This window comes from Chrysoperla carnea, chromosome 5 (assembly GCF_905475395.1).
Source record: "Chrysoperla carnea chromosome 5, inChrCarn1.1, whole genome shotgun sequence".
In the NCBI taxonomy this organism is placed as follows: Eukaryota; Metazoa; Arthropoda; class Insecta; order Neuroptera; family Chrysopidae; genus Chrysoperla; species Chrysoperla carnea.
In genome coordinates this window covers 27,175,188-27,190,210 of record NC_058341.1, presented here as the reverse complement: position 1 = coordinate 27,190,210, position 15,023 = coordinate 27,175,188, and the positions used below count along the sequence as shown (strand labels likewise).

The following is a 15,023-nucleotide window of genomic DNA, read 5'->3' as shown; positions in this document are numbered from 1 at the left end:
TTGGTAATTCAGATATTTTTTGTTCAATGTTTTCCAATTTTTATACCATGTATATATGAAATATATCAAGGCATACTAAGTTTAATCCCAAGTTTGTAACGCTTAAAAATATTGATGCTACCAACAAAATTTTGATATAGGTGTTCATAAAATCACTTAATTAGTCCATTTTCGGTTGTGTGTCTGTTGTCCAATTAGGGCGCAAATTATATAGTATGTCCTATTATATGGAAATATCAGTTATATGTGTGTGTGATATATATGAATGTGTGGCTGGCTATCTTTCTTTACTTACATGACGTACAAAACAAACAATTGCGTAATCAACACTGTCTATACATGGTATTTCGAAAACTCAGTCAATTGTTTGTGATACAGTTCCAAAGTTTCCTGTATCATATCCAGAATCTGCAACTTCTTTGCTTTAAATTTTTAATACTTCAATAGTAACTTGTTACTTTTCCATTTCTTCCTAATAGGCTAACAAAATAATATTGAGATTAAACTCTATTAAATTCCTTTAATCAGTCAAATGTAGCCTCTTATAAGAAATTTTAGTAAAAGTAGATAAACACAAAAAACCAAAAAGTGAGGCACAAGAAATTTTTGTAAAAGTAAAGATATACACAAAATACTAAAAAAGTGCCTCAATTTCCCATAACAGCAAGTGGTTCAATAAATTTTTGTCGAGGAACTGTTAATAAATATAATTCATTATGTTTTTGTAAGATAACAGTAATTAGATTTTAAAACTCGTAATATATGTAGATAACACTAATTTTTACAATAATTTCCATACAATCAAATAGTCTATTGTTAACTGGGAGTTGCAACTCGCCAACTATCGATAATAATTCGTACTAATTAAAATCAGAAGAAGACCCGAATTCATTAGTTACAATTTCGATTACTAGATGGCAATTCATGTACTTATTATTTTTTAAGGCCAATAAAAATATGCAAATTCAAATCAGATAAATCCCACCAACTGGCGATAAAAATTTATACTATTAAACAGGAAGTGAACTGCTTTTCCAGTCGTTTCAATTTAGATCACCTTATTACTTACCATCTATCAATATTCTACTTGAAAAGCTGCTATTTCATCAAATTTCTGATATATTTATTGAACTCCCCAAGATCTTAAATACAATAAATTTGTATGTATGCAAATTTTATCTTATCACATTTTCAGCAAAAAAAAAGTATTTTGTGTAAGACTGTGACAAAATATGATAATCGAATTGAATAGCAGAACCAATAAAACTATACTCACATATACAATACGTCTAATAAATCATATTCTAGAAACTAATAATAAAATTGATACGTATCTTTTAAAAAGTATCTCAAAATAATACTTTTTATTTTTTTTCAGTCAAAATATATTTCTTTTTTTTTCATATTTCTTTCACCATTCACTTGTATATATTTGACTGAAAAATAAAGGGAGATTTTTTTTTTTTGTACTTCCTTGATGTAAATACATAAATATAATATGAATATAGAAGACATTTAAAGCAATAAATTCACACCGAGTCCAGTGACATAAAAAATAGTACAAAAACAAAAAAAAATCCAATATACAAAAATAAATGTGTTGGCAGAAAGTCATTTGGATAAGGGAAAGGATAGATGTTCGAGTCTTCATATAATGTGAAATATATAAAAGAATAGTTTTATGTCATAATCATAGACTTATTATATTCCAACAAGAATTGCATTTCTCATTGTACAACCAAATTTCTTTTTTGCCAAAATACATGAGTTTATTTGTCTCAGCCTCACAAGAGGACAATGAAAGATCTAGTCATAGATGATGTAGTTTATAAGGTGGTAGCGCAGTTCAAATATCTTGGAGAACAGGTGAACAAATGAGTGCCGCCATAAAAGAAAGGTTGCAGAGTGGAAACAGAGCATACTTTGTAAATCTAAGGCTCATGACGAACAAACCAATTTCACGTAAAACCAAACTGACCATTTACGATATCCTAATTCCAGTGAGCGAGAAAAATGGCACATCCGAGCCAACAGAGAAATAAAAGAGATCCTGAAGAGAGAAGAGATTGTGATGTTCAAAATCACAGAGGCTAAGATGGTTCGGGAATGTGCAAAGAATGGAGGACGGAAAATCCCCAAGAAAAAATTGCATGCCCAAGTGCACGTCATACGAAGAAGAGGCAGGCCACGACTCAGATGTTTGGACCAAGTTATCGACGACCTGAAGGTGATGCGAGTCACTGGATGGGGATCCGCTGTCAAAGACCGAGCAATCTGAAAAAAAATGGTTGAAGAGTCCAAAGACCACCCCGGGCTCTGGCGCCTATTGAATTGGATTGTAATCGTTTTTTAAATGATAGCTGAAAACTTCCGGTATATCAGTTTATGGCCAATAAAGACCAAATGTTATTATGCTTGTCAGTCTATGAGACTTCCAATATTCCCTCTATATTCACATATCTATAAACTGAATGGAATGTTTTAAAGGGATAATTTTCAGTTCTCTCGCATTGAACGTATAGAACAAATAATATACGTTTATGTATTACAAATAACATATAATACGATATTGTTTTCTATATATGTTTTTTCCACAACGCAAAAAAAAAGTGTATACACTCTCGTACAGTTGAGTTTTCCATGTGTAATGTGTCCCCTATCTTTCTAAATGTGTCGTCTTTATCTATATTTTACAGTTATTGTGTAAAATAAAGAAGAATCATCTAATGTTTTAAAATTTTATATTATTTGTTTTTAAAAGAAAAGAGTCGCCATTTTTATTTTTACTTTTTTTTTTTTAAAGTACCATGATTTATTTTATATCAATGGTTTTGTATTATTTCCATCATATATGCATAATAAATGTGTAAATTTAAACTGCACCCTTTGAAAATGATTTTAGAGGGTGCAAATTGTGAATAATAACAATTAAAATGTTTTTACAGTACATAAAATTTAATGTACTTTGTGGATTTATATTCATATTTATATGTAAGAGATATGTAAAATATGAAATTTTCCGGTATTATAATGGCTGTATACTAGCAGTGTCATGATTTTTTTTTTCTGATGTGTCTTAGCTCAACAATTGGGTGTTATTAAAACTACTTTAAGAGGCATAAAGTCGGTTTTAGCGGACATTGTATAGATGGGTACTAAGTAACCATAATAATTTACAACATTACTGCTCTAATGTGAGAATGAACTGTTTTTAAACAAGTGAAATTTACAACATTTAAAAACCCCGACAAATGTTTCTAAACTCATATAAATTTTATTAACTGACTTCAAAAAATAGATGATAAAAGGAATCGGTTTTATTTTTTGATTGAATATTTGCCTCCATAACCAACTAAAAGCGTTTTTATAAATCTCACACAAAATTTCCATGACAGCAAGAAAATAATGAACAAAATAATGATTTTGATCTGTCCTCATTTAATGTTATAAATGAAAAACACGATTATTTAAAGAAGACTTCTAGACTAAAATTAAATGTGTCCAAAAAAACTTTGCAAATATAATTAAAACTTATATTTAAAAACATTTATATCGAATAATTTCATGTAAAAATTTTTGTGAAAACCCTAATACAAAATGGGTATGTACAAATTTCCCTTATAATAGATTTACAGTAACGGTGACATTATCATAGATTCCATGACATTCATATAAAACGTACAGGTCAAGGCAATAAAAATGTGTTCGCACATCCTTAAAATTACCGCAACCTGTCAAAATATAATATAAAACCAGTTATTATATACCACCTATAAATTAACGAAAATATAACAATAAACATAAACATTTTCTTGTGTCCAGGATAATTACCTTTTGAAAATCCTTGTGTTATTACAAAACTTTACAGTATATGTTTACAATAATATAAATATTAGTGTCAATACAAAATTTCTGACCGCATTCAAGAATCAACAACCACGATTAGTAAGTATATAAATATTGACGTATAATTTAACAAAATACTTTAGAATTGAAAGATCTTATAAATTTTCTTAAGTTCCTTCACCGTATTTAACTCTTAATCAACCACAGGATTAATGGCAATGCTTTCTATATTTTAAGGAATAATTTTCTTTACTTAGCGTCTGTTATCTGTTAAAACTATTCCTGGAAAATTTCCTTTTCATGATATCGACAATAGTCGAGTCCTTAAAATGTTAATTGTTCAAACGTTACGGCCCTGAGTATCAGTTTGATTTGAGACTTTTCCAAAACCTCAAACTCATATCTTGTTTTGACAATTTCATTGCAATGACGTCCAAACTCGAGTATAGTTTCTAACATTTATACTGAAGTGGTCAACAATAAATTAACAGGAATATTATGTATATAAACAATTCTTCTTTTACCCTCTTATTTTCTACAATAACAATAGGGGAAAAGTTAACATTATTTTCATGTCTGTATTGAAATATATAAGTCCTTGCTTATCTTTTAGAGATAATGTTACGTGTCTCTCATATCGTACACCATAATGACAACTACGGTCAATAATATTACCTAATAAAGATGTCCTCAAGAGATTTAATAAAAGTCATATTTGGTATGTATCTAGTATCTACCTAAGTATCTACCTTCAATGCTAGTCTAGGTAAGGGTGGAAGAAATTATTTTGGATTCAGATCAGTATCGATTGTGAAAATCTATGTTACCTGGTAGTAACCTTAAACGATATTGCTTATAAGAATAATTGAATTTTTGTCTTCTTATTTTACTTAGTAGTTTTTGTTATTTATTTAAAATTATTTCTTAAAACTCAATTATTCAATGTTTCCAAATTATGGAAGTATCAATTGTATGGAAAACATTAAGGGCAATTTTTGTTAATCGACGATTTTCTCGATTTTTTAAATTTAAAATTTTTTGTATCTCCAATTTCGATAAAACTCAGTATATAAGGTAATTTTGACCCAAAAAGTACAAAAATCGGGTGCATTTGATGACTGGTTGAATAGTTTTGGAGATACGGACTAAAATCGATCCAAATATTGCGATATCTCAGAAACTCTGCATCCAATCATTAAATTAACCTGAATTTTATACTTTTTGGATCAAAATTACCCCATCCACCGAGTTTCATCAAATTTCAAAACAAAAATTTTTTTGCGATTTTCTCGATTTTTCAAAGGGGTACCCCTTAAAAAAACTGCAAAAAATAGAAAAATTTTTTGTATCTCCAATTTCGATAAAACTCAGTATATAAGGTAATTTTGACCCAAAAAGTACAAAAATCGGGTGCATTTGATGACTGGTTGAATAGTTTTGGAGATACGGATTAAAATCTAACCAAACGTTGCGATATCTCAGAAACTTTGCATTGTAACTTATTATAGGTGAAATAATTTTTAAAATCGGTTAAGTATATAGATTGTTTAATACGGAAAAATTAAAATGTTAGATATTAAAAAACAACTTCGGTTGGTTCTAACAACTTTTGAATTTTGAATATTTTGAAAGTTGCACTGTCCAAGAGAGATAGCTTGAAGAGGGAAAAAAATGTTTAAGCCAAAATTCAACTGGATAAACTTTAGTGAACTGTAAAGGTAATATCCCGTACGTACCATATAAATTTCGCACTTTGATTTAACGCTATCATATAAATATTTCATAATCAATATTTTCACTAAATCTAGATTCCATCCAAAAGTATATTCGAAATAATTACGAAATCACAACGCCTAGACGTCCCAGTCTAACAAGCTGGGTATGCAATAATTTGAAGTAGTTTTGTGTGCATGATTTTGAGAGGGTTTTGAACGACTATTTTAAATGAATTATAACGGTATATAAAATAGAATGATATATTTACACGACAGATTTGTTAACATGTTTTGAGGTTATGACCTTAAACATTTTAGTGAAAAAAAATTTTTTTTTTTTTAATATAATATGTGAAGCTATTAACTGGATAAATTTTATTGACTAATGTTAAAGATAGACGTGTGATGAGCTTCGCAGGTAGCAGGCTGTAAAAAAGTATGCTGAATACAAAATATAGTGATGGCCAGATCAGCTGTGGAAGATCCCGTTCAAAAAATATTAACAAATTTCACGTGATTCTTGAATATGGGAATTCATTCTTATCGCTGTATTCCGAAATCCGATTCCACTCCTAATATAACACAGGAAAACGTCTGGTTGTTTGTTTCTGAAATTCGCTGCTAAATGTTTTTAAAAAGTTTCGGAATATTCCCTATTGGGCGCAGCAAGGTTTAAATGATGCGAACTAAACTTCCGAAAACTTCTATCTTCTAAAACAATCCATATCATCGCAGTTGTAGTATCTAAGTTTTTTTGGGTCAGTCACATATTAAAACAATCTACTGAAAAGTTTGACAACCTTGAAACAAAGTTATAGACAGATAAACAAGCAATAACATTTGTCTAAATAAATGTTTACTATGATTCGTTGTAGTCGCGTCGGAGGTTGTCAAAGGTACGCACAAAAACAACTTTAAACCAAGATGGTGGCCCTCCCCAAAGGGGTAGCATCTGGCCTTTAAAATTTGAACTTATCTTTGACCACTCTAACCGTTACCAGAAAGATGGGCTTCCCCAAAAATGCGATTTAAAAATCTAGGGTTACTGTCAGAACAAACCCTGACATACGTAGTCCATATCGTTAAAAAGCATTGATTCATATGCGAAATTTTGAAATCCGTGCAAGTTTTACGACCACGGGGTCCAGTGCTATAATCTTTGTTGCACATTTTATAATTTTTATAGCACATGATAAGGATTGAATATTTCTGAATTGAATTGTACCTGTACGACCCCAACTTCTATAATTCTAAAAGAAAATTTAATACCAGCTTTGTATACGTACACAACCAACAAAACTCTGTATTACTTAGAGGTGTTATGCCATCTTTTATAGCTAAATACGAATTTTTCTAATAGTAGAAATTTTATGATGACAACATCTAAGTCGGTGTTGAGCCCACAAATGTGCATATAAAGTCAACAACATTAAAAATGAAGGTTTGTGTGTATTATTTTATGCCATAAAATTTTAGAATACAAACTTTTCTATCCGAATGAAAAGTCGTAATACTGCTACAAACAGAGAAAAGGTGCTCGCTTCGTTGCTGTTACTTTATTATAGTGCATAAAATGATATTAAAATAATGTATATAGACTTTTTTCATGCAATGTCGACTTGACTTTTTCTAAAGCATATGTAATTTTTTTGTAAACTATATTTTTATTTATTATGATAACTTTTTCTATGCATACGCTGGATTTTATTATTCCGTTATGTCAGGAAATTAGTAATATTTTCTTCTTTTTTAAAAACTGCTTCTTTTAATTTGTATTACCCTATTCCTAATTTGACTTAATTTATTCATAACTTAATTTTACGGTCATAAATTTCATAGTCCAATACAAAATTTTTTTTTTACAAATCTTGACTTATCCTACAAACTGTCACAAAAGTTAGCAGTAATCTATCTCACTGAGTTTGATACAAAGAACACATAGTAGGACCTATCTGATACAAAATAATTATAAATTCTCAGTCCCCCTCCAGTACACGTTTTAAAAAAATTTGTTTGGCAACGAAGATGGAAAAGATTTGTTTTTGTAGCTCATAAGAAAATTTTACGCCCTACACCTCCTTTCCTCTAAAATTGCAGATTAAAAAGATTTAAAATTCAAAGCGGAGCTTTCTTAAAATAAGTGCTTTTTAAATTCCTGAAAATCTATTATGGTTCCTTATTAAAGGCTCCAGAATTACATGTACAAATTATATAGAATGGTATGTTCTTAAAAATTTGATTGCCTGTTAAAAAGTCATACAATTTTGAAAACTGGATCAAAATACGCCAGAATTTATACCTGAAATGCAGGGATCCCTTTTCTATGCTACATAATATATGCCTGTTTCCAATTTCCATGTCTAGTTCTTTGTAATCGGAATGTTGGAAATCAGAAGATATATTCAGATATTTCTGGAAGATACTTGGGGGAAGCGGAGAGTGTTTTCAAAAAATTTAAACTAGAATTACAATATAAATAAATCACTTCCAATGTTTGTGGGCAAGGCACTAGATTTGGGAATTGGACACAAAACCACGAATTTCAGCGAAAAGTATCATTCGCTCACAGTGAATCTTGGTTAAAAAAATAGCTACTAAATATATTTTGCATCATTTTTGTTACAACTTTTTTATCCATTCTTACTAGGATGGAACACTTGGACATTTACCTCTTATAGACCAAATGTGTTTAATAAAACGAATTATTTACTCTTGGAAAATATATGACCTCTTTATTGGCAGATCAACGGTAAATTCAAAATTTAAACTCCTGCAATTCTCCTTTTATTTTTCACTAAGTGGGTATACATTTCTACTTAGTGTATTTATTATTTCCACATATTCTATTTGTCAATATGTAGAACCAAAGCTTTGGATTTTTCATACTTGTCCGATTTTACCTGCTGTAGATGAAGGTGGAACAACAATTTTTAATATTCTTACCTGAGAGTGATAAAGTTTATATTTTATATAATTTTTTGTAATACAGTTTTAGTTTATTAATCGTAAAAATATATTATTTAAGAAAAAACATTTTTTTAAAGTTGTTGTAAAAAAATATGTTTGTTACTTTTATTTTTTACATCAGGAACAATATGTTGGCTACATATTTCCTAACATCGCTATATCAAAACTAGTATTGTAGTTATTTTCTATTTTTTTGCTCATTTTTTAATTCCCCCTACGATGTTAACTTTATAGATTTGGACATGACCAACATTCATTCATTTTTTCATTAAATACGGTTAAATTGATGAAATTGCCTGTCTCTACTAGTTAAATTTTTTTTATTTGGATGTGCTGAACTTAATCAATCAATATGTTAAAGATAGTAAGATATTGATGGGATTATTCATTCACTTCTCATCATTATTATATTGGGCTATAGGTCCGATGCTAGTCCAAGCGATACAGCTCGCTTAGGCTACACTCTCAATCACACTTGAAATTAAATTTTTTTAATACAGTTGACATGGCATCTCCAAGTCAAAGTCTATCATCAACATCGGAAATACTTCAAAATATTGGTATGTAAAAGCATGTTGCATTTTATCTGATATCAATCATTCAAAAATTAAAGGAAAGACCATAAAGAATACGAAACATTATAAACGATTTTATACAAGTTCTGATTTTCGAATTTCATTATAATTATATTCTGAGATGCATTACATTTCATCTCCTTGAAATTTTGTAGAAAAATATCCCCGATCAGAATACCATATTGGTCAAAGTGCTCACATATAGCCTATTAAATATTCTTTTGAAAAGTTTGCCTATTCCCACAGGCAATGTTAGTCTGAATGGGCACACCATGAATGGCGTTGTAAGGAGAGTAAAACTTTATTTTATTTCTTCCTAAAAAGTAGCTGGTTGTTTGATACCGGTTAATTTCTGCCGATTAACCTCAACACTCTTTTCCTCACTTGAAATTACTAATATTTTTTATATTACAGTTGACATGTCAGCGTCACCAAGTCAAAGCTTAACATCAACACCGGAAATCATTCCAAATATTGAAATACAAAAAATTTTACGAAATGAGAACGACGAGACATCACTTATTAGTAAATGGTATGCTGGCAGAAGCGTCTTGGTCACTGGTGCGACAGGTTTTGTTGGTAAAGTTTTAATTGAAAAATTGTTACGATCATGCCCAAACATAAATAAAATTTATGTGTTGATACGTTTTAAAAAGGGAAAAAAACCAGAAGATCGATTAGCTGATATGATACAATTGCCAGTAAGTATGTTTATGCAGCTGCGTTTTAATCAAATTTTGTAAGGAGATAGGTCAGAAGTAAATAATTAACGAATTGATGCCATGTTACAAATGGAGAAAGTTTTGAATAGGGATAAAACACTTACGGGCAATGAGCTGACAACTTTCATTAAAAGTCAACTTTGAGTCTGTTTTCAAAATCTCTCCCATGTGTTTTGAATTTTTCCTTTAAATATTAAACTTTCTAGATTTTAAATATTTGAAATTCTAAAATACTAATATTTTCGCTTAATATTTTTAGCTATTCAGTGAAATAAAAAAAAGCAATTTGAAGGCATTTCAAAAACTTCATGTTATTAATGGCGACTTATCATTACCAAATTTAAATTTGAGTGACGAAGATAAGACAGAAATTATCAATAACGTGTCAATTATATTTCATTGTGGAGCTAATTTGAATATTCATGAGCAAATTAAGTTATCAATAACAACAAATGCAATTGGAACCAAAGATTTATTGCGACTCAGTAATTATATTCAACAATTAGATGTAATAAATTTAATATATGTATATAGATAGTTATTAAGAAACATAGAAGACTCTCTGATGGCTTTTTTATTTTGCCCAAATCAAATGGAGATTGAAAATTTTATCAAAATCACGAAAAAAAATCTTCTTTTCATTTTTTTCGATTTATAGTCACAAAAGTCAAATTTTTAGAAACGGAGTGTTAAAGAAGTCACATGTATTTTAAGGCTTTTGCAATATTATCTGTCTTTATTTGCAATGTCTCTGATTTCAAACAATATATATCCAAACAATCTCAGCTATGATTATTATCGTCTAGTCTGGGAATATTATATTCCCCTAAGCAAGATAACAATGGAAAATATGGCCAAGTTAATTAAAGTTTAATATTCTTCCCATTAAACAAAATCAATACAATTTTTCATCTGTTTGTCTTTTATTAACAGGCGTTTGTATTTTTGTCAACAATCTTTGCACATGATCAGAAGTCTGCAATTATTGATGAAAAACCTGCTGCACAATCAAAGCCAGCTGTAAAAATAGCTGAATCAATTTTATCATTTCGAGAAGATTCTGTTGATAAATTTTTAACTGAGTATGCATTCAAGTATTTTATATCAGGATAAGTATATTTTTGAAGGTATAAAAAATTTAATAAAAATTTGAAGTCGAAAAAGTATTAAATAATGCAAGGGTTTTGAATCCGTTTATTCATTTAAAAATTTTGAAACCTCCATTTAAAAGTATTGAATTCAGAAACAGGACATGTTGATCAAAATTCAGATACCAATTTCTTCATGTTGATTCATTCAAATAAATTCTACACATTGATGAATCGTAGAAGATTGAAAAAGAGAATCGTAGAAGATTGTTAAAGCTGTTTTGCAAAAGAAAACAAACAATTGACTGAGTTAATTGTCGAAATACCATGTATAGACAGTGTTGATTACTCTGTCTGATACCATAACTGATATAACCATAACATACATACAATTTTGTGCTCTCATGGGTAAACAGTGATGTTTACGAAAAAATGTTGTTTAATATTTTCTAAGGAACATTTTTTACATTTAAATTTTTGTTCTATCTCTAACGGTGTTATCTCGAGAATTATTTGCCCAATCGTTAAATGAAACCGATTTTTGTATTTTTTGGGTCCAAATTACCTTATATACAGAGTTTTATCGAAATTAGAGACGATAAATTTGTATCGATTTTTTGCATATTTTTCAAGGGGTACCCCTTAGAAAAATTCGAAAAAATCGTAAAAAATTATTTGTTTCGGAATTTGATGAAACTCAGTTTATAAGGTAATTTTGACCCAAGAAATTCAAAAATCGAGTTTCTTTGGCGATTGGCCGAGTAATTTTCGAAAAAAACGATATTTCGGATCGATTTCAGGTATTATCTCGAGAATTATTCGCCCAATCGTTAAATGAAACCGATTTTTGTGTTTTTTGGGTCCAATTTACCTTATATACAGAGTTTTATCGAAATTAGAGACGATAAATTTGTATCGATTTTTTGCAATTTTTTCAAGGGGTAACCCTTAGAAAAATTCGAAAAAATCGTAAAAAATTATTTGTTTCGGAATTTGATGAAACTCAGTGTATAAGGTAATTTTGACCCAAGAAATTCAAAAATCGAGTTTCTTTGGCGATTGGCCGAGTAATCTCATCGATTTACCTATACCAAAATTTTTTCGTAGCATCAGTATTTTTAAGCGTTACAAACTTGGGACTAAACTTAAGATACTATGTATAATTCATATATACATGGTATAAAAAAAAAGTTTTTGCACAGCTATCTTTGTTTGATATAGCCTCTAAATATTAACAGCGCGTGCGTTGTAAAACACATCCCACTATCAATTAATTACTAAATATATGAGGAAAATTCAGGGATAAATGCACACAACATTATACATGGTTCCATTAATTTTCTACATTTCGAAGGTATTCATGTCAAAATAATGTCGATTTCAGTCTCCCATTCTATTAAAACATATTATTTTGCCATTTCGCAAGGTCTCTAAATTTCGTCCTATAAAATTTAAATTGTAAATTCACCATTGGCAATCACAGTTTTATTTTTTTAGAGTGCACAATCAGTTGTAATAGTTTGTATTTTTCCAAAGATAAACTTACCCTGAGATATCTGTTATCCGTAAAACGAAGGTAAAATATAATTAATTAATATTTCATTTATTCTAGATTTTTATCTTCAGATTCGAATGTTTATCATTACAGTAAACGTTTAGCGGAACAAATAATAATACAAGAAACAAATATATTTCCGACTTGTATTGTTCGATGCAGTATTGGTAAGATACGCAAATAAACTTAATACTTGAGAAAAATTTATAAACTTTTTTTTAGTTACTGCATCGTTAACAGAACCCTTTCCTGGTTGGATCGATAACGAACATGGACCCACAAACATTATTATTGGTACTGGTAAAGGTATAATATTTAGTTTTTAATTAAATTTTATGTAATCAAACAACTTTTTTCAATATATGAAGACATTTTCTCAATATAATTGTACTCTTGACACAGGTACTATCCGATCGTACAGAGGATATTACAGTTATACAGCGGATTTGGTTCCTGTTGACATTTTGGTTAATTGTTTAATTACTGCCGGCTACAATATTGGAAAAGAAAAGTAAGCTGCATCCATCAATTTCAAAATTTATTCAATTTATTTCCCGTATGAAAATTTTGCACATGTGACTTGTCTTTCATTATTTATTTAAAATTTAGGACGCAGATACACATATATTTTGTCGGGTTTCGGGCACTATAATCATTGCACTTATTATTCCATTGAAATCATCAATGGAATTTTTCATTCAATTTTGACTGAAGTTAAATAAAATTCTTAGTCCCTAAGAAAGTTGATATTCTATAGAGACTTTAATAATGACACAGCATATGCTGATAGGCATTCATGCTGCAAACTTTCTAAGAAAGTTATCCTAGTTCATATGCTTAAAATTGAAACGATATAAGAAATCATTAAAATTAGCTTTTATTACAGATGTAAAAATGTATCCATATTCAATTGTACATCAGGGAACCTAAATAGATTAACTTGGGGGCAATTCAGTGTATATGTTCCAAATTCTGCTAGAAAATGCCCATTTGAAAATATTACGTGGTTTCCAAGATCAAATTTAAGACAATCCACATTATTGCATAATTTCCATGTGCGCGTGTTACATGCGATACCGGCATACGTTTATGATCTAATTGGTGTTGTATTTGGAAAAGAACGAAGGTAGGTAATAGAGAAGCATTAATAAATATACCATTTTATTATACTTTTTCTTCAATCTTCGCTGATTACGAGCTCGTTTCGATAGACAGAGCAATCTGGTCCTCAGAAAAAATTCAATCCTGGGTGGTGAATGTAATTGCCACTTTTTTAAAAGTACGCTCTGGAAATATATTCCAAGATTAATTATAGCAAACAATTTTTTCGGAAATGTTGATCGAAGAAACTCCATAGCACTTATTGATAAACTGTAGCGCCTTAGTAGGCAATAATACAAGAAAATCTTATTCAAGTCGTCGTCTGATTTTGAAGTGTGTTTACTATTGAACTGAAATACTTTTTCGATTTTATAGTTATGTCAAAACGTACTCCAAATATCGAGAAGCTGTAAACGATTTCGAATATTATACAACACATCAATGGAACGTCGATAATACCAATTTATTAACTTTACAATCAACTTTATCACAACGTGATAAATGGACATTTAATTTTAACATATTATCTATAACTTGGCCTGAATATTTTGATAATTATGTTAAAGGTGTACGTAAATATGTACTAAAAAAAGATGATGCAACAATACCTGACTCTAAATCTCGTTTGAGAAGGTTTGTATATCATTATTATTTTTTACCATTTTTTTCAGATAATCTTCTACGTCGAAAATATGCGAAAATCATTGGGTGTTTAGTTTTTGGAAGATATAATCCCGAGTAGTTACTTATAATCGATGGTGCCATTCTTTAACGTGGCCCAGTTTTACGTTTATATAAGTATTATATATTTATAATTAAATGTACTTATTTTTTCAGAATGTTTCTTTTGCATCAATGTTATCAACTGACATTTGTCGCCGTATTTACATACTTATTTACTCACCCAGTAGTAAAAAAAGTTTTACGGCAAACGGTTTCGAGTGCAATCGTATGGTATTCAAAATATAATGTTGATTTACCAATATCACAGTTAATAACAAATGTAAATTATGATCAACAACAGAAACCGGCATTTTCATTAAAAATTATTACTTTGGATCTACCGATAAACGATTAATTTGGAAATGCTTGTCAAAAATTAATTAATTTACAACATTATAAATGTGTTTTGTTTTCTTTTTGAGAGAGTCGTATACAAAATGTAAATATTTTAATCTTTTGTAAATTTTTTTTTTTTGTTTAAATAAACGTTATTTTGAAAAAATCGGTGAACTTAAATTTAACCTATTGAAGATATGAGGCATTAAATCAATAAAGTGTGGAAAGTATCTTTCTACCTAAACTGATTTTACTAGCTATTTAATTTTTCTCTCAAACCACTCTCCACCAGTTAGGTCCTGGAGAGTTATTCGAGGGAGACCTTTTAAGATATGTAGACTTTGTACAAAATTGTATACATCCGAATAAAATGAGAGGTTTGTTTCGCTCACTTT

General features: G+C 29.4%; 1 protein-coding gene across 1 annotated transcript; it reads left to right on the top strand.

Moving 5' to 3' along the window:
• The first annotated feature begins 3,556 nt into the window (after positions 1-3,556).
• Positions 3,557-14,647, top strand: LOC123301087 (fatty acyl-CoA reductase 1-like). Its single transcript, XM_044883817.1, has 11 exons — positions 3,557-3,601; positions 9,029-9,088; positions 9,518-9,804; positions 10,085-10,333; positions 10,759-10,907; positions 12,526-12,635; positions 12,691-12,774; positions 12,871-12,979; positions 13,355-13,594; positions 13,945-14,202; positions 14,407-14,647. The coding sequence occupies exons 1-11, from the start codon at positions 3,598-3,600 to the stop codon at positions 14,645-14,647; spliced, it is 1,791 nt and encodes a 596-aa protein (XP_044739752.1). The 5' UTR covers positions 3,557-3,597.
• Positions 14,648-15,023: the final 376 nt, after the last annotated feature.